The 25,056-nt window shown below is 40.4% G+C and overlaps 1 protein-coding gene and 2 non-coding genes across 3 annotated transcripts in view; all 3 read right to left on the reverse strand.

Annotated features, from left to right (window-relative positions):
• Nucleotides 1–1,287: 1,287 nt before the first annotated feature.
• The window catches only part of EIF3A (eukaryotic translation initiation factor 3 subunit A), a 28,467-nt gene continuing 4,698 nt past the window's right edge, over nucleotides 1,288–25,056 (reverse strand). The window contains exons 4-22 of the mRNA XM_056494711.1: nucleotides 23,502–23,665; nucleotides 22,269–22,468; nucleotides 21,554–21,762; nucleotides 20,886–21,057; nucleotides 19,815–19,919; nucleotides 18,974–19,072; nucleotides 18,175–18,291; nucleotides 17,595–17,780; nucleotides 15,099–15,446; nucleotides 14,765–14,869; nucleotides 13,018–13,131; nucleotides 12,629–12,751; nucleotides 11,743–11,896; nucleotides 10,634–10,818; nucleotides 8,809–8,897; nucleotides 5,802–6,568; nucleotides 4,372–4,546; nucleotides 3,779–3,948; nucleotides 1,288–2,556 (exon numbers count right to left, since the gene is read on the reverse strand). Of these exons, the coding sequence (XP_056350686.1) occupies nucleotides 2,315–2,556; nucleotides 3,779–3,948; nucleotides 4,372–4,546; nucleotides 5,802–6,568; nucleotides 8,809–8,897; nucleotides 10,634–10,818; nucleotides 11,743–11,896; nucleotides 12,629–12,751; nucleotides 13,018–13,131; nucleotides 14,765–14,869; nucleotides 15,099–15,446; nucleotides 17,595–17,780; nucleotides 18,175–18,291; nucleotides 18,974–19,072; nucleotides 19,815–19,919; nucleotides 20,886–21,057; nucleotides 21,554–21,762; nucleotides 22,269–22,468; nucleotides 23,502–23,665 (3,724 nt within the window). The 3' untranslated portion in view covers nucleotides 1,288–2,314. The remainder of the gene's footprint in view (nucleotides 2,557–3,778; nucleotides 3,949–4,371; nucleotides 4,547–5,801; nucleotides 6,569–8,808; nucleotides 8,898–10,633; nucleotides 10,819–11,742; nucleotides 11,897–12,628; nucleotides 12,752–13,017; nucleotides 13,132–14,764; nucleotides 14,870–15,098; nucleotides 15,447–17,594; nucleotides 17,781–18,174; nucleotides 18,292–18,973; nucleotides 19,073–19,814; nucleotides 19,920–20,885; nucleotides 21,058–21,553; nucleotides 21,763–22,268; nucleotides 22,469–23,501; nucleotides 23,666–25,056) is intronic.
• Nucleotides 14,226–14,358, reverse strand: LOC130255243 (small nucleolar RNA SNORA19). Its single transcript, XR_008840882.1, has one exon. It is a non-coding gene; the product is annotated as a small nucleolar RNA SNORA19 (small nucleolar RNA).
• LOC130255244 (small nucleolar RNA SNORA19) lies at nucleotides 18,481–18,613 on the reverse strand. Its single transcript, XR_008840883.1, has one exon. It is a non-coding gene; the product is annotated as a small nucleolar RNA SNORA19 (small nucleolar RNA).

A 25,056-nucleotide genomic window follows, 5' to 3' on the forward strand; every position in this document is an offset into this window, starting at 1 on the left:
ATGCTACAGCCCACATAACAGAGGCAGAAAAACTGGCTGCATGTCCAGGCTGGGCTGGAACCATTCTCCAGGCCCTGGAAGCAGCCACAGGATGACACTCAAGGGGAGCTCCAGCCCACACACCTGGACAGGGCTGCTGGCCAAAGGGATGGACAGGAGCCTGCCCAGCCAAGGAGGGAGCCCTTGCAGTGGCAGGCTGGGGGCTCAAGCACCTCTGGGTCCTGGCAGGGGAAAAGGTAAGCATGAGCCAGCAGGGTTCAGACTGTTTGAGCTGGGCACTGAATTGTTTGGGCCTGGACCCTGCCTGTAGAAGGAAAGGATCCCCCTCAGATCGCATCTTTCCTCTTTGGGGTTCCACTCCCCCCATACAAGGACTTGGCCAAATTTGAGATGAGTTCAGCAGAGGGCCAACACAGTGTTCAGGGGCTGGAGCACGCTCCTGGGAGGAAAGGTTGAGGGGACAGGGCTGGTTCAGCCTGGAAAAAGGAAGGGTTTTAGGGGAGACCTCACAGCAGCCACTCATCTCCTACTAGGAAGTTATCTGGAAAATTCCAGCTCTCCACAGTAGCACACAGTGAGTAGAGAGACAGGGTAGAAGTCAAGAGAGAAGTGTAAACTTTTGAGGGCCACAAAAAGGACCAGAGAGCTGAAGCACCTCCCCTGTGAGCTGGGGCTTTTCAGCCTGGAGAACAGAAGGTTCCACAGATCCCTAATTGTGGCCTTTGAAGGGAGCCTGTAAGAAGCATGGGGACAGATTTTTTGGTTGTGATAGGAAAAGAGTAACGGTTTTAAACTGAAGGATGGTTGGTTCAGATTAGATACAAGAGATTTTTTAACAATGAGGGTAGAAAACACTGGCACAGATTGCCAAGAATGGCTGCTGTTCTCTAGTTCCATCCTTTTTGGTACTGTATAGAGAACAAAAAATACAGTTTTTTTAATGCTTGGAAAACACTACTTCTCTGAATGAGCCCTGTGACTCAACCAGCAATGTCATGACAGGATCCAAAGACACAAAAATCAAACTCTGAGAAGATGGCTCTGAGACCCAATTTTCCCCAAGAAAACTACTGGCCCTAGATAACCCAGAAGAGGGCAGGAAAAAGACGAGAGGATTATTACAACTTCTGTTCACTCACCAGGTTTCTCAGGGAGAAACTAGCCCAGGTGTTCTCACCTTCTCTTTCAGCTGGTACAGAACAGGTCTGAGAACAGAAAACAGTTGTTCAACAGTTGTTCTGCATGAACACATAGTGCAGGACTCAAAAGTCAAGACACTGCAGCAGCTAATTCCTTAACTTGTTTATTTATCATTGAAGAAACACACAGCAGCAAGTTCTGTGTTGGCTTCAGTGTGACCAGATCGTTCCTTGTTGTTACTGCACCCCAGCTTTGAAGTCAACACAGCCATTACTACAAATCACTTTTTTGGAAAGGGAAAGAATTGACCCTGAAGACAAAGAATTGGGGGGAAAATTGAACAATTTCTCCAAAACCACACATTTTAAATATGACAATATTTATAAATCCTTGAAAGGCATGAATTATCCAGTAATGGAAAAAAGCAGTTGTGATACTGGCAACAGAAAGTACATAGCCATATGCTTACCAAAACACTGAAATTGTAAAAACTGCAAGTTTGATTTGTACACTTCAGCAGTGTGTACATTACTGGAACAATGACTGCAAAGTGGCCTCAGAGGCATTATGGATTCAAGTAAATCTACAGAAAATATCCCAGTGTAGCTAATTCACAATGTTTATTGTATTCAATTCAAATTTAAACAACTTACTGAATTTAGATAGTGATAAAATATCTCAGAAACCACTTGCCCTCCAACATACCTATGTAAAAGAGGGCATTTCTACTTTTTGGCTAATTATGCAAATTCTTTTAGCTCTGCTTTTTCAATAATTCCACTGTGTGAACAGAGGTGTTTTAAATGCATGTCCTGTGACAATAGTAGTACCCCATTCCAAATTAAGAAAGACTAAAAATATAAAGGACAGCTTGTTTTGGTGCAAGAGAGAAGCTCTACTGAAGACAGCTGTTGGGCTTGCTTCTTTTTATTTTAGCAACAAATGACCCATGAAATAAGCATCATTTGAAATTTCAAAACCTGGCATTCAATTTCCAACCTTCTGCTGTGAGTTTTGTGCATGATCAATCTATATGAGTAAGTAATTCATGCTTTCATGTTACCTCAAAACATTGGTTAAAGAATTCCAATTCAGAATGTTTATAAGCACAAATATAATCTGTGGATTCGATCAAATCAAAGCTAAAACATCGGTTCTACTCTGTGATTCCCACTTAGCGTCGTACGGTGGTCCACCCTTCTTCATCTGTCTCGTTTTTAGTGCGGCGCACAGGCTCACGCTCCTTCTCTGTTTTCCAGGATCCCTTCTCCTTCTCCCCATCCCTCTCCCTCTCTTTGGATGCTGCTGGGGGAGCAGCAGCTGGAGGAGCAGCAGGAGCAGGGCCCGAGCGCCGTGCTGGTTCCCGCTCCTCGCCGCGCTCTTCCCTCCTGTCGTCAGCGCGGCGCCACGAGCTCGCTGCGGAGCAGGAGAGACAGAAACAACTCAGTCATGCAGGAGTTCCAACAAACAGGGGGATCTACTGATCCTCTGCCCTGCCAACAATGACACACGTTTTCATTTTATAGGGAAGTAACAGTAAAACTACTCAAACCTCAAGTTTGGGATTGTGGTGAGCAACCCCAGTCGTCTTTAAAATACGTGGTTTGTACGTGGTTTTATGGTGTAAACATATATTCTTATATTAGCAGAATTAAAATCACAAAAGTGTCTCTTTAGAAATGACTGAACTGTGGAAACAGAAAAATTCTGACTTAAAAATACCTATGGAAAATGTTTAGTTATTTATTGTTATTGAAAGAGAGGAAATGGTTCTTCGGGCTACTGGAGTCAGAGGCAAAATGGTACTGAATTACATGACTCCACTGGTAACCACATCCACCACCCCTTACTGTATGAAAAACTGTTCATTTCCACCAAAAAGAAAGCTAAGAGTGTGTGAACAAAGCTGTGGTAGATGCCAAGAAGTCAAATACCAAAACTTCTTGATACATTAAAAAAAAAAAAAATCTCCAGACTGAGGACACTGCCTTTCTGTCAGCAGCACTCCTGTGTTTGATCACATGTTCTGTTCCAGCCTGCTCCCAAGTGCAGGAACACCCACATCTGGGGCAGAGACAAAATGAGATTCTGAAGGTAAGAATGCCAGAATTGCAAGATGTGGTGGTCTCTCCAGGCTAAATGGATTTGCTGTTACTGTATTTTAAGAACACAGCAAAGGATTAATAAATATGCAAAACTAATATAGGTCTGTCATCAAAATTAACACCATACTTAATTACCAATTAATACCAAAGAGGGTGAGAAACCCTCTTTCAGAAATATTTCCATAACATTTTAATGGTTTTAAGGAAAGGGTCAGAAATTACTTTCTGGGATGTCTGCCTTGATAATCTAAACACAAGGACATACACCCAGACACAATCTTATGAGAAGTGCATATTTGAAATGTTATCCTTCTGTCGATGTGAAATGCTACTAAGATGGAAAAGCACACCACTGCAAATAGTTAAGATTCCCTGAAGAATTCTGTTATGCCGAAGGTGCTTTTTATTACTTTGTTTACGGAAAGGCAGTTAAAATGCAGGCTGCAAAGACAAGCTATCCCCATGTGAGGGAACAGTGTCAGGAAGAGGGGGCTGTGCTGGAGCAGGGTGTGGGGACACTGAAATGAACGTACGCTCGTCCCGCTCGGCTCGCAGGGGCGGCCCTCTGCGCAGGGGCGGCTCTCTGTCGTCACCGCGCCGGTCTCTCATGTCACGGCCACCTCTGTCCCACTCCTCACGACGACCTGAATCTCTCCAGCTGGAGGTTTCCTCAGCTGGCCCTCTCCTCCAACCGCCGTCATCCCTTTGGCCACGCAAAACATAAAACAAGATGTTAAGATTTGTATCTTTGCTGTGGAAAGGAGCAGTAATAAATCACAACAAGGCTATTTACAGCCCCAGTGGGTGTCTATTTAATATAAATCCAAAATTGGTTTTGTTTTTCCGGAGCCTAACATGGAATTCTCTTGATAATAGGTTAAAAAGAAAAATTTAGAAGCATTTTAAGCATTTTGGAATTCTTCCTATAAACAGATAACATCATCCTAATGATAACAAACTAAAAAGGCCCCAAAATGCCCCTATCCATTTGCTGCCCTAAAGGGCTTAGATTCACACAAACAACCCTTTTCCTTTCACTCAGCAATTCCACGTTATTTCTGTACCAACAGGGCCCTTTTTTTTTTTTAGCAGAAGCATTCTAGGAGTACTTAAACAGAAATCAGACCTGGGACGCCTGAAACGATCGTCTCGATCAAAATCTCTCTCCCTGTCAAACTCCCGCTCCTTCTCATTTTCATCCCGATCTTTGTCTCGATCCCATTCACGGTCTCCCGAAGGTCTGGAGTCTCGGGGAGGGCCCCAGCTGTCCTCTCGAGCCTTCTCTCGTTCTCTCCACCCCCCTGTAAGAAAGAAACACAGTCAGAGGAGTTTGTGACTGACCTCTGATCTCTCTTGTACACAAAGAACCCTTTACTTCCTCACAGAAACTGGCTCTTCAACTTCTGACACCTGAAGATCCAACTCAAGATGTTTGTAAGAAATTTGTAAGAAGTTTGCAAATGGGAGCTGCAGAGAAAACTGTGCAAGCTGCTAAATGTAAAGCCAGTAATGCACACCTCATGTCAGGACTGCCTGTAATAGTCCAGCAGAGCTGGCTGCACCCTGCAGATTTCATTTACAAACCACAAGGGTCCAGTGCAAAACAAGTGGAAGAAGCAAAGGGTGTAGCTCAGACAGCAGATTCCTTTGTGAAAATCCACAAGAGATTTTAAGCAAGCACATTTTTAAAGAACTTACTGCCTTTTTAAAGCACTACTTTAAAATGTGACTTTTGTTACCATCCACTTAAGACTGCACTCTGCAATACTGCTCAGTTATTTATGAATGGGAGTTCTTTCTTATGTAGTCTGCTTTTTAAATAGGAAAAATTGGTACGCAAGTTTTGATATTTATAGCAAGGTTTCTAAAGTTCTGGATTACAGAATTAGTGTCTATGAAAGTTGACACGGTGCCTGCCAATACATAAGTGAAAAGAACCAGAAAATCAAAATCATATCTAACATTCAAATGTCACCAGTAGTTCAGAAAAGAATCAGAAACAGCTCTAGACACCATCAATGACATTTAAGAACAGAAATAAACAATATAATAGGGTAATTCAGATTTTAAGAGACCTCAGAAGGTCATCTAATCCAAGCTCCGCTCTAAGCAGGATTTTCAGGAAGGGTTAAAAACAAAAAGGGAATGTTAAAAACATTATCTCTGTACATACAGACAGGGCTTATCAAAACCAGACCCACTTGAATGAGGTATCAAAACCCTCCTTTAGAAGGAGATGAACCTTCAGACACATAGAAGGAGTAGGGAAAGAGTCCAAGGTGTGCTAATCTAGTGCGAATGCTCCCAGCAGAGCATTCAACTTGTATATTTGGATTTTGCATACAGGGAAGTGACCAGTGTTAAGCATGTGACCATCAACTATTTTAAAATTCAACTAAAGTAAAAGGTTTAATTACACTAAGTAGAGGAGTGTCCACACTAGCCAAATTAATCTAGACGTTTCCAGAGCTGATTGTCCCATCTCTGGCATCAAGTATATAACCCACTATCTAACACACACTTTGGAGGGAGGATTATTATGTTACTGTGTTTTACCTGGTTTTCCAAACGGTCTCCAAGGGCCTGGCCTGGAGTCCTCCCCGCCACGCCAGGGGCCCCTGTCATCGTCTCTTCTGGAGAGCCTGTCATCGTCCGCGCTGCGCCAGGGCCCCCTGTCCTCGTCCCGCCGGCCCATCCTGTCGTCGTCCAGCCCGCGCCGGGGCCCCCTGTCGTCATCTGCAGCCCTCCAGCTGCCCCTGTCATCATCCAGCCCCCGCCTGGGGGGCCTGTCCTCATCCAGAGCGCGGCGGGGCGGCCGCTCGTCGTCCAGCCCGCGCCGGGGCCCTCGCTCGTCGTCCGCCGCGCGCCAGCTGCCTCTGTCATCGTCCAGCCCGCGCCGCGGGGGCCTGTCGTCGTCCAGGGCACGTCTGGGTGGTCTGTCATCATCCAGGGCACGTCTGGGGGGCCTGTCATCATCTAGGGCACGTCTGGGGGGCCTGTCATCATCCAGGGCACGTCTGGGTGGTCTGTCATCATCCAGCGCCCGTCTGGGACCCCTGTCGTCATCTGCAGCTCGCCAGCTTCCTCTGTCATCATCCAAAGCGCGCCGGGGCGGCCTGTCCTCATCCAGGGCACGTCTGGGGGGCCTGTCCTCGTCCCCTTCTCGCCTGGGGGGCCTGTCCTCGTCCCCTTCCCTCCTGGGTGGCCTGTCCTCTGCTGATTCTGGGGGACGCTCCTTCTCGTCTGCAGGAGCGCGCCTGGGCAGCTCGTCCCCGCGCCGGAAGGGTCTGTCGTCGTCTCTCGGGTCTCCTCGACGCCAGTCTCTGTAAAACCACAGGGAGCAGAGTGAAACGTGGGAGGTGACATCCAGGAAAGCTTTACATCAACAGCATCAAACCCCTCAAAGCCATTTCTGACTGCACCCACTCGGTCAGTGGTTCCAAAAACACAAAGCTGTAGGTCCCTGTCCCTTCAGCTTCAGTAAAGACTGAGCAGTTCATCCTCTCCTTCAAAACTAAGGTTTGGACAGTCCTCTGTTGGTTATCTGCTGCAACATCACAGAGAAGAGGGTTGGCTTCTACACCAAGCCTAATTTGGCAAACTTGACCTATGTCTGAAAGAATCAATATTAAAAAACCCCACAACCATCAATTAAGTATCCCCCCTCTCCAAGCACATGCCAACCCTACACACCATTAAATCTGCTGTCTACAAGATTTTAAACATACATTTAGACCATAAACTCTGTTTTCATGACCAATTTGATTTCTTCATTTCAGGAAATTAACTTTCCTCAGCAATAATGAAAAATAATTTAAAAAAACCAAGAAATAGAACATCACAGAAATGTATTGGTACCTGCTTCTTGGCAGGAGAAGAGAAAATGCACTGGGGTTGAATCTTACGGATTTAAAAAAAAAAAATCAAAACCAAACAAAAATAACATCCCAAGGTTTAGAGATCCACTATGCTACTAAAATATAAACAAAAAAACAGCAATGACTTGCTACAAAACAGCAGACGTAGGACTTGAAGAAGTGAGAACAAAGAGACAATGGTTTGTGACAACTCAGAGTCTCAAGAATTTTGAGGAATTGCAAGCAGTGCATTTCCTGGGTTTGGAAGAATAAGGGAGAATGCAATTATCATTGATCTGTGAGGTAAAAACCAAGACATGGAGATTGTTAATTTCCATTTAGACGCAAATTGGATAATATTCCCCTTTGAAAAAATCTGATTATTTTACAATAAAATACATGTGGAAGAATGGTTATAATGTTTATCAGATGAACAAGTATTTAACTCATTCAGATACTGTCTCAGGGTCTTAAGATTTTAAAATCTAATTTTAAACTATTCCTTTTAAACGACCTCTAATCACTCTCTAGAAAAGTTGAATGAGAAATAACTAAGACAAGCTGTATCACTCTGTGTGGAAAAAAAACATCCAATGAAACATACAAGTAAGTGCATGAAACACTTCACAAAACCACAGGATGGTTTGGGTTGGAAGGGACCACAAAGATCATCCCTGCCACAGGCAGGGACACCTTTCACTATCCCAGGTTGCTCACTACCAGGAATGGTAACACAGCTTTTAAGGAAAGATGGAATTCTATTTTGTTTATAGAGAGATCACACCCTTATAAAACATTTTAAGAAATTACTAGAGAGAGAAAGAGTCAATAAATTTGCTTCCACTGGAGTCAGAGGTAATGGATTTAAATTGCTCTACTGGAAATTAGGGTTAGACATTTACAAAAATCTATCTAGCTGCAAAGCTAATTAAGCAATAAAACATACTGCCAATTGGAATCAGCAGTGTTATCTCCATCAGCACAGATTTTTAAGAACTAGATGTGCATCATCAGAAATATTTTTAGCTCCAGTTCATCCTGATGTGTAGCAGAAAAACAGACAAATGTTAAAAATCTTGTTTTCTACAACTGCATAAACAGTTTTCATTATTAGTGATCATATCCAAAATAGATGTATACTAGTGTGGATTTCTTTTTTTTTTTAAAGTTCAGAGTATATTCATAATATTCTTCCTTCAGAAATCTATCCCTCCCTGTTCAATACAGTTCTTCAGAACTTGATTTAATTTATGGCATGTGTTTTCTGCTCTGTTATTTGCTCTGGGACTTGCATAGTTACTGTGGGTTTTCTAAATGGAAAATCTCAGAATTTCATCATCCAGGAACACTGCATTTGCTTGTCCTTCCCCATCCTGTATTTATAGAACTGACACCAATGTTTGAGTGGGAGAGAACCTATTAATTTAAAAAGGAATCCAAGGAAGCAAGTTGTTTATCACACACAGAAGGTGTCTGCTTGCCTTCACATATCTAAGCCAAATAAAATAGGAATGTTATCTGAGCACGGTTCCAAGATAAAACCTCTCTCTCATTCCAAGGTCCTTACAAAGAAACTTTTTAATAGAAGGCAACTTTCAGAGATGTAAAAGCATGAGATATTACTCATGGCATCAAATTAGTGCAGCTTTAGCAATAGCAACAAAATGGGAGCCTCCACACTTTGAGCCTTAGTAACCCCTGATTACCTCTCCACTGGTGCTCGACGCCACTCAGATTCCGGCTCACCACCTCTTCTCCAGGAGCTTTCAGACTCCCTGTCACCCCAACGAGATTCCTGTGTCAAAAGAAATTAGGAACATTCTCTTTGAATAATTTAAAATTAAGATTTTCAACATATAATTCATCCTTTGAGCATCTTATGTCACTAAAAACTCGCTTGTCACATTACAGAACACTGAACTATCAGGAGTTTGAGTAACTGAATTATGGTTTTAACTGACTTCATTGTTTCTGCTGCAGTTCAAACAAAAACATGGTTCCACTTCTGCCACATACTTTACCAGAAGGGTAGGATATATGCAAATACACAAAAAAGTTTATGAAAAGTGTATGAACAAGTGAACAACAGCTACAGTCAGCCACAGCCACTACCTGTTGACACAAAAGAGATGTTCTAACAGTGTCACTTTTCCTGGGGGCTTATGACAACAGGAACAAACTTAAGTGATTATTTGCTTTTGTGCTTTCTGATCTCATCAGGAAATGTAACTGAATACACTGAAAGCTCTCTGTGGCAAGGACAATTTTGTTCCCAATACCTCAGTGCACAGAAGAGCTGAGGTATTAGTGATTCACACAGATTGCAGAGCAATAATCTATAAGTATTTTTTAAAAATAAGAGTTTTAAAGTCTCTCTCCACTGCTGGACAAACCATTTAAACAGATTTTTATGCCTTAATTCCACAATAAACTAGTTAGCTAAACCATCCAAAACATCTGATTTCACATAATCACACAACTTCTATATAAGAAGGGTATTCCAGTTTTATGCCCCTCTTTTGTAAAGTGTTACTTGTCAATATGGGTTAACCAAGATCTTGCATATCCTGCATACTCTGTCTCCTTAAATGCTTTTGAAATTACCCCAAATAACAACAGTGAGCAAAGAATCCCAAAACTGCAAATGGAATTTCTGGAGTGGTATAGGTATCTCTCTCAGAACCTGAGCCAGCTTTTCCATATAATCAAATGTCCACAGATAGGAAACCTCTTATGCAAAAAATACCCATAATGAAAATTTACTTGACAGATTATCAAAACAGTTTATGCAAGCTGATAACTTATCTTCATGGTGTTACTCAATGAAATATGTATTAAACAAAGAGAAAGACTGTGAGGGATGAAATTTAAAACTAGTTGTCTTGAATGGTAAGTTCTGAAAAAGTGGAGTGTAGAAGGCTTATGGTACTTAGCTACATTCTTTTAAACCATTAAACATTTCCAAATCACTTTTGTTGTTTTGTTTCCTGTTGGATGGGAATAATGAATTCTCCCAATCCAAGTTATATTTGGAAACAGAAAGTTGCACACACATCTTGGTTTTATGTAATTGCACATTTCTTACAAAGTATAAAACTATGTTTTTATGTTTAATCTGCGGGGGATTTTCCTTCAATATCTACTTGAATTTCTGACTTTTGCTTGAGCCAGTGTACTTCCTCCCAAAAGTTTTCCTTCTTTTTGTATCAAAGAAAATTTTGTCCAATATTAATTTTAGTCTTGATTGATTTAGTTTTTAAGCAGCTTGGAGATCTTATTTTCCAAGTAGTTTCTTTATTTTAGAACTCTAAAAACATTAGAACTTTATTTTTAAAACTCTATTGCTAAATTAGATTCCAGATCCTGATAATGAGCTGAAACTAAGTGACAATAATTTAAGTATTCAATTAGCCGTTATAACTTAAGAAATAAATAAATAAAACTATGACTTTGCAAGGCTAACACCATCTTTCAAATAATCTACAGAAGGAGGAGCAGTCAAAGGAAAAAAAACCTGAAGGTGTTACCCACCTTTCTTGAAAATGGGTCATCCAGACCTCTCCTTTCCTCTTCTCGGCGGCGCTCTCGTTCCTCTATCTCCATTTCTCTCTGACGCTTTTTCTTCTCCAGCTCCTCCAGTTTTTTGACTCGCTCCTGGTACTCGCGCTGCTCCTGCTCGCGCTTCTCGCGCTCGATGCGCTCCTTCTCCTCGCGCTCTGCCCAGGTGGACACACACACAGAACTTATTACCAACACAAACCCCACCACTTTGCTGTATCCACAGGAGGGTAACACAGTGTCTCCCCTTGGAGTCTATAAAAAAATAAACGCTTAAAAATACAAGCATTAAGCTTGTGGTTAGCTAACCACAGAACCTGTTTTCTGCAGTCTCCTAACTCAAAAGAAATAGGGAAAGAACCCCTGATACATCCATTAATGAGACATCTTGAACAGCTAGCAAAAAAGAAAAGGTTCCAATACCTGTATGTTAATTCAATGTATAGACCATAACTGTAGCAACTAAAGTATCAGTAACTACCTCAAATATAGTAGAGGACTCCTTCCTTAGAAAAGGTCAAACAAAAAAATCAGTGTCAGAAATTTGATATTCATCACTGCTTCTGTTTTTGTTTTTTAAATACTGCATCAAGATGAACACTATTACATAAAATCTTCATCCCCCAATTGACAAATAGGGCAGAAATACATCCTGCAGTTTGCCAACCACCTCCTCACCTCTAAAATCTTGAAACAGGCTATTATGGCTATCAGAAAAAACAATTCACAAAGAAAGGTGTGTGAGTCCTTTACAATTTTGGAGTTTTTCATCTGACACCAATGTTCTCTTTCTTTTCCTCCTAAGATGTGCGCAAACAATGAACTCCAACTATAGGCTAAAATCAAAGACTCATTTTTTCACTGGCCTCCCTTACTTTATGTCCTCCTTCACTCATGTCTAGGAGCTGCAAAGCTTTACCTTCCTGTCTATGCTGCACAGGTAAGCAAGGAAGGTGTGACAGCTGGAAGCTGTAAAGACTTCCTCCAAACTCATGAAACAGGAAAACCAGACATTAGCTGTGTTACAAAATGGAAAGGTTCAAACATGCAGAGGATGAAACAGTCCCAATTCTCAATCACACCTTTAAGCAGCTGCTCCTCTCTCAGCCTTTGCTCCTCCTCCTCCTTCTCCCTGTAGTAAGTGATGCGTCTCTCCTCCTTGCGCTGCTTCTTGCGCTCCTCCAGACGGTTCCGCCTCTCCTCTGCCAAGCGCTCCTGGAACTGCTTGAGTTTATCCTGAAACACCAACAGTACACCTCAGAACACCACAGCTGTAATGCCTAAGAGCTAGACAGTTACACTAATTGTTAGATAAAGCTACGCAGAAACTCAAAACAACTGCAACATATTAATTCTGTTTCACTGAAAAATGACCTGTTTGCCTCTTCTGTAATTGATTTTGTGTAAGAGAATACACTCCAGTGTAGAAGACAATCAAATCATCATGCACAGTATTAGTCTTTTATCTGCTTTTTCAAAAAAGGAATTGCCTAAATAACAATTTATCTGTACCTAAAACATATTACCCAAAATTACCCCTATTATTGCAAAGAATTATATGCAGTTATTAATTTACATTAACATAACACCTCTTCTGCTTTTTTTTGGTAAAGCCAGTTTTTACTGCAACATAGCCAAATACCCAAAGCTATGAACAGTCAGATACAGCTGCCTGTCTATATGACAACCAGTGATCCCTTACTAATAGCTGTACTGAAATAAACAAGTTTTATTTCAGTAAAACTTTATTTTCCAAATAAGCCATTCCAAAAACTGTCAAAAATTTTAAGTGATAATACCTAGGAAGGGGTGCAAAAAATTTTAAAGTCAAAGAAGAAAATTAGCAATTCCATAGTTCTGAACCATTTAAAATACTAATTTGTTTGTAATTTGATGAAGAATACTTGGGTCAGTTTTAGTTCCTCACTTTAGGGGTGTACTTTGTTAGCAATGTCACATCTCATGTACCTCATAAACTGTTCGTCGTGAAGCTTTGAGCCTGGCTTCAAATAAATCTCTATCCTCCAACATCCTGGAGAGTCTGCTCTTATGCTCAAGGGCTTTCTCACGCTCCAGCTGCAGGGTGGTGATCTGAAAACAGAAAATATATAAAGTATAACTTTACTATACATTTGGATTCAATCTACACCAGACCCTAGAAGGAGAAATTTTCTCTTCCCCTTTCAGAGCGGAGACATGAAATTGCTGTCCACTAAAACAGTGAAATCACAAAGCTAACATTTCAATTTTTCCTTCTTTTTTGGAAAGAGCTGGAGAAAAAAAAAAAAACCAGTGCAAAACCCACTATTTTTCATGCATTGCTAATGCACTTTATCAATTCAACAAAAAATTCTTACCCTTTCTTCTTCTTGTTGCTCCCACAGCTCCATATCATGCACTCTCTGCTCCTCATAGGCAGTTTTTATTAAAGGAATTTCCTCCAAACGCTTCGCTCTTTCAAAGTAGTCAATCTGAGTAAGGATAACACATCTTTGGTGTGATATAATGCACACATAATGCACCCTGCTTTCTGGAGACTTCTCCAGTATTTCTGATATATTATGACAAAATAGCAACAACCACACTGGACCATCTAAGGTCAACCTAAGCAAGAACCTGCCTCTACCACTGGTAACTAAGTGCACTCCCAGGCAAGGGCGCAGGAATGGAAATGAGCACACCACAATTCTCTCTCAGCATCATCCATTTTCAGCTCCCAGCATTTTCTCTGTTGGAAGCATTTTTATATTTTAAACATTAGTGGATTTCCTCCCTTGCCCTTCTGAACTCTAAGCTTTTCATATACAACAATGGACTTTGTAAAGAATTCCTGTGTATCTGTGGCTCATAGCGTGAAGATCAACTCCTACCTACAAGGAGCTCTGAACACAGCTCCTGCTTCAATTGATGCTTCTCAGTCCACTACCCCTAGCAGGCAGTGCCCCACCATCAGCTCTTACAAAAGGTACATTCTTACAGAATGGTACCACATCCTCTCACTGGACATCTGTCAGGCAGAGGGGCACTATTTCACAAAGACATTTCTTCCACAGAAGCCAATCTACATCACTGATGATTCTTGTTGGCCTCCTGTCAAACTTCCAGTTCAGCCACATCCACTTGGACGTAAAGAGATCAGAACTGCAGACAGTGCTCAAAATGCAGAAGAACAAAGTTCTCACTGCTGGCAAAGAATGTGAAGTTTGAGGCCCATCATTTCATGTGCAAAGCCAAAGATCGAGGGATTATTTTCCCTGCTTTCCCTATATGAAGTTTTTAAATCTATCTAACCAGAATATAATTCAAAAACTTTCTTCTGTCAGAGAACTAAGTTAGGGGTTTCTTTGAAGAACTTTTTTTCTTAATGAAATCCAGTTAGTTAGCCCATTTTTTGAGGAGGTATTTTTCCTTAATAAAAAGAAATCAGAAGTTGTTGTACAGGCCTTAAGGTTAACTCACTGAATTGTCAACAGATGAATGTATACATATTAATGCAGCTGCAAATACTGTTTGAGGATTTTATTTCTGTACTGTATTCAGATTAAACCCCATTCCTGAATGGATGCTTTGTATGAAGGAGACTGGCAGCAGTAACTACATCCAGCTATGCTGCTAATTAGCCTTCAACTATTTCTTTAGCACACCAGAAATAACACTGCTCATCACTGGTAATGAAAGCAGGTCAATGAAATGTGCATTTTATAAAAAACCTTCGATCAGCTTTAGTCATGTTTGCTTTGACAGCTTCAGAGAACTCTAAGAGGAAGCCCTTGCTAACATTCCTTTTGTAGAAGCTATGTCAACTTTTCCAGGAAGATCATATTCACTCAGGTGACTACTAATTCTACTGTTATTGTATTTTCTGCTCCTCTGTCCAGCATAAACAAGTGCTTTACAGGCCTGCAGTATCAAAGATCCTCACTGGAACATTTTTAACTAACCTGCCACTTTCTATTTGCCATTCTCTTCAAACCAGTTTTAAGTGACTGGAGTCACCAACTGTACCACAGAACTCCTGTTTCATTCCTGAATACAGCAGCAAGTCCTGGCTGAGTTTCACCTTGCCCAGGTCATGTGGACATTTTTATCATTCCTACTTTGTACCTTTTTCTCCTGATTCTTCAGTCGTTCCTGAAGTTCCTTCTTTTCTTTTTCCAGCTGTTCCACTTGTTTAGCCATAATAAAGTCAGGATCCAATTCCTCAAGATCCTACAACCAAGTAAAGTTATCAATATAAAAAGGAGAAAATACTTCCACAAAAGGTGGAATAAAGGTCCCACCCAAACCCAGAACTAGAGTTTATTTGCATTGTCTCATTTTTAAGAGAGACTGTTTGCAAGACCAGTTGCAGTACAAACCCATGAAATTCAGGTAGCCCAGCAATGTAACACTGACATCATAACAAAATAACTCCCCACTGCAACAATAAATCCCCTACCTCAATATCAATATCTTTAAAGGCTTTGGCTCCCAGTTCAGTCTTCTTAATCTGCTCCAAGCGCTCCCTAACAGTTTTCTTTTTGATCTGCTCATGCTCCTGCAGGATCCTCTCCTTCTCCCTCTCCTTTGCCTCCTGGCGCAGCCTCTCCTCCTCAGCTTTCCGCACTTTCTGCAGCTCTGCCTCCCGCTGCTCCAGCTCCTCCTTCTCCCGCTGGATGTTCAAGCTCTCCAGGCGCTCCTTTCTCTCCTCTATGGTTTGACGGCGGGCGAGGATTCGCTGGTGCTCCTTCCTGGAATTTTTTAGGAAGGCAGTGACTGCCAGCTGATGCTGTTCTTCCTTCTCTTGCTGGATTTAAATGAAGAATAAGACAATGATGTAAATAGTCCTTCATTAAAAAGGCAGTAAGCAAAGCAAATGCTTCTCAAGGAAAATGCAAAGTTAATTCCATTCTCCAAACCTGCCAACTGAATGGACATACAGCTGTAGTGACAAATCTAACCACTCATCCAAGCAGCATCTGAGGCAGTGCCAACTGCCCAGAGTCATGTGCATGTGGACAAAGCTGTCTGTAAAAGACAATATTCTGCAACATGGCTTGGGTAGGACAGTTTCACATTTTTCTGTCCAAAAATATTGTACACCCAGATGTTATTGATATCAAACTCTAACTGCAATGGGTGTGTGGGTCAATCTTGTTTATCTCTGTATGTGTCTGCAAGCATATCACCACAAGTACTTTATTTCACCAGAGCCACTTTGCTCTTTTAAAGTTTTGTTATTTTCCAAACCCATTAGTAGAAGAAAAAAGTATCCTAATTGACACAAAACACTACCTGTGAGATGATTAAAAAATAAAACAACAATTTAAACATTGTATTTAAAACAATTTTCATTATTTTATAAAAAAAAAACCAAGGCTTCTAGACACTAGAACATACTGTTCTTTAGGCAGCCTTCTCATTCCCCAGAGCACCCCCACAGTTCTTCGTGGACATTCATGCTGTACACACGAGGAGGTGTCACTGTGCCAGCTCAAGGACATGCCCATTTCCGTGAGTCCAGCCAAACACTGCAGCCCAAATCTGCTCCCACACTCCCCCAGCCATGCTACTCCTGAAATGTGAGCACCCAGGCATATTTTTAGTGACCTGTCACCTTGAGGGCATTCAGCAAAAACACTGAAACCTCCATACTTTGTTGCAAATCTGCACATATTTAGAGCTAAATGGAGGTGCCAGAAACACAAAAGTAAAAAGCTTTAGACAAATTTTATGAATTCGTGAATTATTAGAAATGTGACAAATTAGAAGTTTTTAAACACCTGACAAAAGTGGAAAGTTTTGACCTGAATAGTCCTGAGACTTTTGAAGGAAAAAAAGACTATCACCTTGTCCTGTAGCTTCTCTAACCACATAGATTGATATTAACCTTGACACCGTTCTCCAATTTTACAAATGCAATGACCACTAATGAGTTAAATAAGGAGGATTTATGTCTTATTCAGCTACTAACTGTACTAACATGTCAAGTGCAAGACTAACTGCCATTTCTACCCATGAATGTATAGTTAAAGCATGTTTTTTTTTTTCAAAATGACAATCTAATACCAATAACTAATTAAATCTTTTTAATGGAAAATCTATAGAGAAGTATTTTTATCTTAAGCACTATAAAACCACTAATACATGTTCAAGGTAACATAACGAAGTGAGCATTGGGTGTCATGATACAGCTCTACTTTCTGTATTTAGATTTTAAGAATATTACTTAAAATTTCAGCCTGCAGAGATTATACCATGGACATGCTGCTATCAGCCTTTTTTCCCTATGGAACAAATATCTGATGTGTTAGCTATGAAATCTTTCATAAACCTACAACAAATGAAAAGATTACCACTGCTCTAGTAAAAGAAGTGAAGGTTTAATTTGCCAGGGCCAAAGCATGCTGGAAATCTGAGACTGATTTACACCTTGCTGCTACAGCACTCTGGAAAACCTGATATAGGAGTCTGACCTTGAAGCCAAGAGCCCCAGGGAGGAGGAAAGGAAATGACAAAGACAGGTCAGTTCTTGAGCTGTGGGATGTTTTGTTCTATAAAGCTACATTCCAGGTTTTTCACAACAGCAGTGTCTCCAGGAAGAATAAATGAAGCAGGCTCTTGGATTTTCAAAAATGCATGCAAAATTTTAAACAAATCCTAGTTCTGCAGGCTCATGTATGGGAAAGTTATTATTTGTTATATCCTAAACCTGGTATTTTCAAACGGAAAACTTTAAACTCAGGCCTCTTGTGTGCATTTTGCCGTATTTTAGTTATGGCCAGAAACTAAGTAGCTGAGTCCTTTTAAGAGTGACTTCTTTAAAAGCACCAAAAACTGACTACCACTAAGCTGGAAAAAAAAAGGAAAGTAAAATGTGCATCTAATCTGAGAAAAACACATTCATTAAAATACAAGCTTTGTCAACATTCTCTTAAGACTTTAAATTACTTACCATTAAGTGAGGAGGCTTAATGACTGCAAGAGCCTTAGCCAGAGCTGAGGACATGGCAGTCAGCTGGTTTCTGATCTGCTCAGAAGGCATGCTCTGCAGCTGAGGGCCCAGTGGAGCATCCTCTCTAGTACAGTAATTCAAATCTGAACCAAAACTCAGTGTCCGCGTTGTGTGATCAAGGCGAACCTTTGCAAAAACAGAAAAAAAAGGAAGAAAAACGATTGTATTTTTTATTGAACAATTTCTGTTGCTCTGCCTATGACCATCATGAGTCAAGGAGGCTCTAAGCAGAAATTACCTGAAAAAAAATTTCTGCTATACCACTTGATGAGAAATGCCAAATTAGTAGGAGAAAAATAGCACTGACAATGAAGGTTTGTCTTACTTCTATGGTTTAGAAAAAAAAACCCAAACAACAATAGCAACAAAAATCACTGGAAGAGGCTGAACTTTCAATGATTCAATGAAACAAGCACTGAAAGACAAACCACTCTTGCCTCTTCCTCCACATTGTCATCCAGATCCTTTTCATTGCATGCAATACACATGAAGCCCAGACATCACTTGACACAGCACCCACCTGTAAGTCACAATGCCTGGCTGCATCCACAATACAACGCTCCAGCTGGAAAGCATCCACAAAAGGAACCAGGGTACACAGACGAGCAAACTCAATGCTTTGATAAATCTGGGCCACCTGAAGGTGAACAGAAACATTAGGTACTCTTCCTCAATAAAAAGAAATCAGAAGTTGTTGTACAGACCTTAAGGTTAACTCACTGAATTGTCAACAGATGAATGTATACATATTAATGCAGCTGCAAATACTGTTTGAGGATTTTATTTCTGTACTGTATTCATATTAAACCCCATTCCTGAATGGATGCTTTGTATGAAGGAGACTGGCAGCAGTAACTACATCCAGCTATGCTGCTAATTAGCCTTCAACTATTTCTTTAGCACACCAGAAATAACACTGCTCAACACTGGTAACAAAAGCAGGTCAATGAAATGTGCATTTTATAAAAACCTTCAATACAATTAAAAAACAAAACAAAACAAAATAAAAAAAAATAAAAATCAAAGTGAAATACTCCCCTCCCCAACCTTACTCCAAAGAGAAGTTTTAAGAAACTTGGTACATAATGAAGAAAATCTAGAGAAGAGACTACACCACTGTACCCCACTATCAAGCCATATTTAAATGATGCACAAACTGAAGATATGGGTTATATATCAGAAAAATGTATTCAAAAATCAAAGTCTTCCCTTTGATAGAAGGAAAAATTACTTCAGCATTAAAGTTTCCAACTTTATCCTTCTCCAAAGCATATTCTGACTTATGTATACTTAGGTACATACATTATCTTTACTCATACCTGCTGCAGAAGGCGAAGGATGGTGTTGTTCTGCAGGTGAGGAATGTACAGCTGCAGTTCAGGTTCCTTTTCAGCTTGGTCCTTCACCCAGTTCAGAACCTAACAAAAGTCTGAAAAGTTACTCTATCTGCATTGACCTGTACCAACTTCAACATTAAAGTAACATTTCTGGTTTACAGCTCTTAAAACAAGAGCACTGCTTTACTGAAGTGCATCCTTTGATCAGAACACTTACAGCTACAAAGGAGAGCTGACAGTTTTTGTGTGAAGGCGACTGACAGTACTGGCAACATTTACCACACTGTTAATTTACCTTCAAGTTCTTTTTAGCACCTCAAGTATCTTTGTTCCCACTATCAAAGAAAAAAAACATGATGTGCTTCAACTGCAGAATTTACACTATCCTAATCAACAGCTCTCACATTATTCTACCTCTCAACATTCTACCTTTTAATAGTAAAACCAGTCATTGGTTCATCTTTCCCTTTGGCACACAACCCACTTGCCAGCATATGCCCACGTGTGCACACAGTCTTATTTTGCACCTTTAAACATAATTAACTCAGTATCATCTGCACGAAAAAAATCTTCTGAAACATTCCCAAAACTCTGCACCTTTATGGAGCCCTATGAATAGCACCCAAATTTTTATTTTATTTCAATAACCTGGCTTGTCATAGTGTCATAACATGTCATAGTGATGGAACTTCACCAAATCAAAGCTACTTTTGAAAAATCTGGCAATAGTAAAAGCTAGTTGATATTTACCACAAATCAATACTGAAATAACAGACCATTAGTCAAGACCAATTATTACACATACAGAGCTACAAAAACTTACCTTGCTGACACGGGCACTCAACTTGAGCGGGTGAAAGTCTACTTCAAGCCAATTGTAAAGTTCTTTCACTTCTGGGACAACATATTGCACTACGTTGAACCTGACCTAGAGTCAACAAAAGAAAATCCAAAGATCTCAACATACATACAGTATTAACCAATAGTCAATAGTTTAAGAATTTCATATTCAACAAGTGAAACAGGCAACAGATGTGGATTTTATTATAGCTTATGTATTTTTCATTACATTCTTAACTGCAGCGACAGTAATTCTACACATCACTTAAATGTAGCTAAAAATGGAAAAGCAGACAAAAAATAAACAAGCTAAAAAGACTAGAGTATCATCCTCAGCCATTTCTAAGACACAAGCCTACTACACAAACAGGCCCATATCCAAACTAAAACCACACATCTCTGTTCATTATTAAATTTCTGAAGCCTTAAATTGTGGGTTTGAGGCTGACTGGAGAGGTGCTGTAAGAGGAATTAATTCAAACTGTAAAATGAGCTTTGAACCTAAATTTTAGATATGAGTGCAAATGACTGCAAGAGATTCAAACATTCTCTGAAAATACCCATTATTTAATGTTTAATTTGTTTACATGCATTTGGGGAGGTCTGAAGATAGATAAATCTAACATCTCTTCAAATTAAACACAAGGAAGTTTTCATAATTACTTAGATCCATATGGTCCAACATTTGACATCTGGCCTGTGCTTATCCAAAACACATTTAGAACAGAAAAATAAGCACTTGGTTCAGTTAATTACACACTTCAAAGTCAGAAAAAAACCCCAAAGTTCTAGATCATGTTTCAGACCCCTCAGTGTTTCAAATCAATATTTGTTGCTTGGGTGACATAAAAGACTACACTGAATTGCACACAAGCATTCATTACACTGCCATTTCCCAACAGCCCTCTGTTGAATCTGCAATTAAGTCCCAATTAAGCACACAGCTGTTTTAGCTTTAAAATTGCTGTCCCACAGCCAAGCACGGCGCTTTAGAAGGAGCAGGACTGAGGGTTATGGAGCTGCTCAGGTGCAGCCCTGAGCAGCATGTACCCACCATGTCATTGATGAGGCTGGCCCGGGTAGGGGGGGCCTGCAGCCCCAGCAGGGTGGCCAGGCGCCGCTGCTTCTCCACGATGATCCCGTCCATATCCAGCAGACGAGCTATATCAGTTCTCTCTGGAGTTATTGGAATGGACAGGGTGGCCAGAAGGACTCGAGTGGACATCCTGGTGACAAAGTAGAAGTGCAAGAGATGAACTGCTAGAGAACACTTACTAATTCCTGTTCATCTGTATGCCAGTTCAAGAGAGAAATGAATTTACATCCATGATGCAAAACTGTGTAAAAACACCAGAAATAACAGAGGAGACACCAACTACACCATGAGAGGAAATTGTGAAATCTTTTGAAAGAAATACCACCACTCAGAAAAGAAAAAGAAAACAAACCCCCAGATATTTATGGACTCTCACATCTTCTCAGTCAGTAAAGAGAAGGAAGCTTAACTAAGGTGATGTTCATGTTCACAATACTTACACTGCAGCTTTGTAAAACATCCTCCTTGCTCTAGATTTCTTTTGAGGCAATTAGTACTGGCCAATTTAGACAGAGCTGCTCATAGCCATACATGTCATCTGCTTCTTTTGGGGTACAATTTAGTTTATTTTTGAACCTAGGGGGTTAAAAACAGACTCTAAGATCACAGCAAGTATCTTTCCCCACCTCTGCATCTCCTCTTGTGTGAGATTCTTTCGCATTTCTCTTGATAAGTGATAAAGGCGGTGAAGGGTGGATGCGTGAAAAAGAGCATTTCCTGATTTCCAGAAGACAGTTGAAACTTTGTGATAGTAATTTGCCATCAGCTGTGGTTTGGGTGGCTTCTTAGACAGTGCAAATAGTCCATGAATATCTTCCACTGCTTTGAAAGCTTCCTAAAAAAATGCAAAACAACCAAATACACTACTGTTAGGAAGATTTTGCAAACCCAAGAAAAGGGAAAATAAAAATGTATTAAAGATTGTAAGACTATAAAATATTTAGTACTACTGAAAGCTGTGATCTTCAGTTTTGTCAGCTACATAAAATGAAATACCTCTTTCCTAATAAATTGTTTGCCCATATTCCATTAACTATCTGTTTAGAATCTGGTATTTTTGAAAACTTGTTCCATTCAGATTTTCAAGCTACAAATCAAGGCAGGGATAAAAAAACAAAAAGCCAAACAAAAAAAAAAAAAACTCCAAAAGTTCTACCAGCAAAGCTTGGTTTGAAATGTTGTGCAGAAACACCAGACTAAGCATTCAATATTCTAGATATCAAAACTTTATTCTTTAGCTCTTATCCTTTCTTCACCTTGCTGCATGTACCACGAGACACGAACAGCATGGAGCAGACTCTGGAAAGGCTGCAGAGCCTGGTGGGGAGCTCTGCTGCATACCTGCCACAGCTCCATGCTGATAGCACTGTCCAGCTGCACCAGCCTGGTCTCCAGGTGCATGGACTGGCTGTCAGGGTTGTTGAGGTTGATGGCTGTGCTTTGGTTGTGGTGCCGCTGGATCTGCCCCAGGTGCATCCGCAGGTTATCGCAGAGCTTGCGGAACTCCGCTTTCCGCGTGTACTGCAGGCAGAACTTGAAAGCTGCAAACAGGAATAATGCAGATTAGAAATATTCACTAATGGTCACGTCTGGTAGTTCTAAACAGGATTCAAATATGTAAATCTGCACACTTAAAGAGTCTTCATCTGCAGTCAAAAGACATCCAGAACACAATAAAATCTGTCACACATAGTAAGTGACAAGGCAGAGCATTTTCATCTTGACCTCAAAAGATGAAGATGTTTCTACATAATAAAGCTTAAAGAGCAAAGGGAATACTTTAAGACTCTTGAAAAATGTTCTAATTTATACAGTGATTCCAGCTTCTAGTTTGAACTAAGAGCACACAAAATCCTGTGAATGAATTCAGGTTTTGGCTTTGTCAAATGTGGGGAAAAAAATCTCAAGTCATCTAAATATAGTAAATTTATATGAAGCTTTCAAATGACTGGAAATGACACAGACAAAAACCTTGCCATGAATCCCATGGTTCTCAAAAAACAGTCCTTGTTCTGGCTTCTGGAGATAAGCACAATACAGAACAACACAAGGAAAGAGGTCAAGAAGAAGGGATGTACTGAAGAGAGGGATCAAGACACCCAAAACCCTGGAAGCCCTCCACCCATTTCTAGAAAGGTCTAGAAGAACAGACAAAGCATGAGAACTGATTTGCATAACAAGTGAGAAACTTATCTACACAAAGGTCAAGCCCAGGTGTGTGTACACCCCAGGACCCTGGACACTCTCATCAGTTGGATCAACACTGAAGTTGAGGACTGGCGATTTCTCTTTTTTTCCCCTCCCATTCCTTCTCTCTAACCCTCTCTTTAATTCAACCCTCTCTTTTTCCACACTATCCCTTTACCCAAAACCCTGTGCTTATACTGAGAGGTCAGGGACTAACACACCAATTTTCATGCCAAGCTGTCATTTATTACTACAAGTTTGTAAGCTTTTGAGGACTCTCTTGCCGCTTCTTTTGACCACAAGCATCTACTAACCTTGGATGTTCTCTTCCCCTTAAGGAGGGGACACCACATCATTACAGTTCAAGTTTCAATATTTTGCACCTACCTTGCTGTGCAATGTCATGGTACAGGCGTTCTACTCGAGAATTATTTCGGAGAAGATCCAAACACTGTCTATAGGATTCCCACAGAAATTTAACCCAGGGTGTCAAAAGCAGGCGGTCAGTACGATCCTGAGTGTCTTCTCCACTCACAGCACTCAAAAGAACACTTTAGTCAGGGCAGCGGGGTAAGGAAAGAGAAAAAAGAGAAGTGATTTATTCTCTACAATTCTCATCCATCTTTCTTACCAGGTTTTAAGACGAGACTGGACAAATCTGAAAGGCTAATTGCTGCTGAATGGTCTACTGCTTATTTTCAAATTGGTCCCTCAGACTGCTCCCTTTTCTTTTAAAGGATGTAGATAATTATTTGAAGCTTTTAAGTTTCAAACTTTGGCCACTGCATACAGGACTGACACATCCAAGCTCCAGAGGTAAGACATCAGAAACTTGTATCCTTCAAAGGAAACTAACTCCAGGATTTTCCCCTTCCCTTTCCCAGCAGGGAGCTGTGTCCTGTACCTCTGTTAGAGTCAAGTATCAGTGTCAATGCAGACACTTTAGCACTTGCTGACACTTCCTTTTTAGTCACCAGCACTGCTGCCAGAGCTCACTTCATGCTGACATGTGACACAAGCACTGTGTTATGATCTGCACACATCAGAAACAAGAATACTCATATTAACATTTCAAATCCTTTACAAATTCTGACATGAAAAAGATGCTTAAATATGTCAGAAGTGAGATATGGTAATCTTGCATTTATTCCCTCATCACAGGAATATAAGACAAGGGAAAGCATTCCCAAGACACTGAGATCAATTCAGTGCTATAACCCACGATTCCTTTCTGCTGAACAATCCATTCAACACGTTAAAGTCACAAAAAAACATCTTCCCTAAGCCTTCATTTTTAAAATTCTTTTTTAACTGCTTAGTGTGAAGTCTCAACTCCTGTAACTCTTTTCTACTACACCATTTCCAGTTTTAGTTTGCACCTATGGGTACTACATACACTATTAAACAAGACACATCACCAGGGCTTTCTTTAACAGATCAAGAGGTAAATCCAGCAAAAAACCATGAGAAGTGTAGAAAATATGACCTAAAAAACAGTAAGGAAACTGTGCTTGTTTAGATAAGAAGTGTGATTGGAAAGATCCATTCTCTAGTCCTCTGTTATAAAAAGGAGAACCAGAAAAAGAGAGGTCAGTCAAACTTCACTATTTAACTATTAGTGGATTCCTCTGTAACAATTTCAGGCACTGGAAATAACATGAATGGCACTGCCCCCCTACTGAAGAAACACCTTTCACCTCTTCCTTTTTGCAACCAACTTCTACTAAAGAGTTTTGCTGATAACATGTAAATACAGAGCCTTCTACTCCAAGTCTTTATGAGTATTATTTGACTACTACAACTCTATTCCTACACAAGACAAATATTCAGTAATTTCTTTCAATTTTTTTGCCATTTCTATCATCATTCTACACCCTCATTGCCCATCCTATTAATTTTCTCTTGAATGTAGTTTTCATGCCCTTTCTTCTATTATCTCATC

This window comes from Oenanthe melanoleuca, chromosome 6 (genome assembly GCF_029582105.1).
Source record: "Oenanthe melanoleuca isolate GR-GAL-2019-014 chromosome 6, OMel1.0, whole genome shotgun sequence".
NCBI lineage: Eukaryota > Metazoa > Chordata > Aves > Passeriformes > Muscicapidae > Oenanthe > Oenanthe melanoleuca.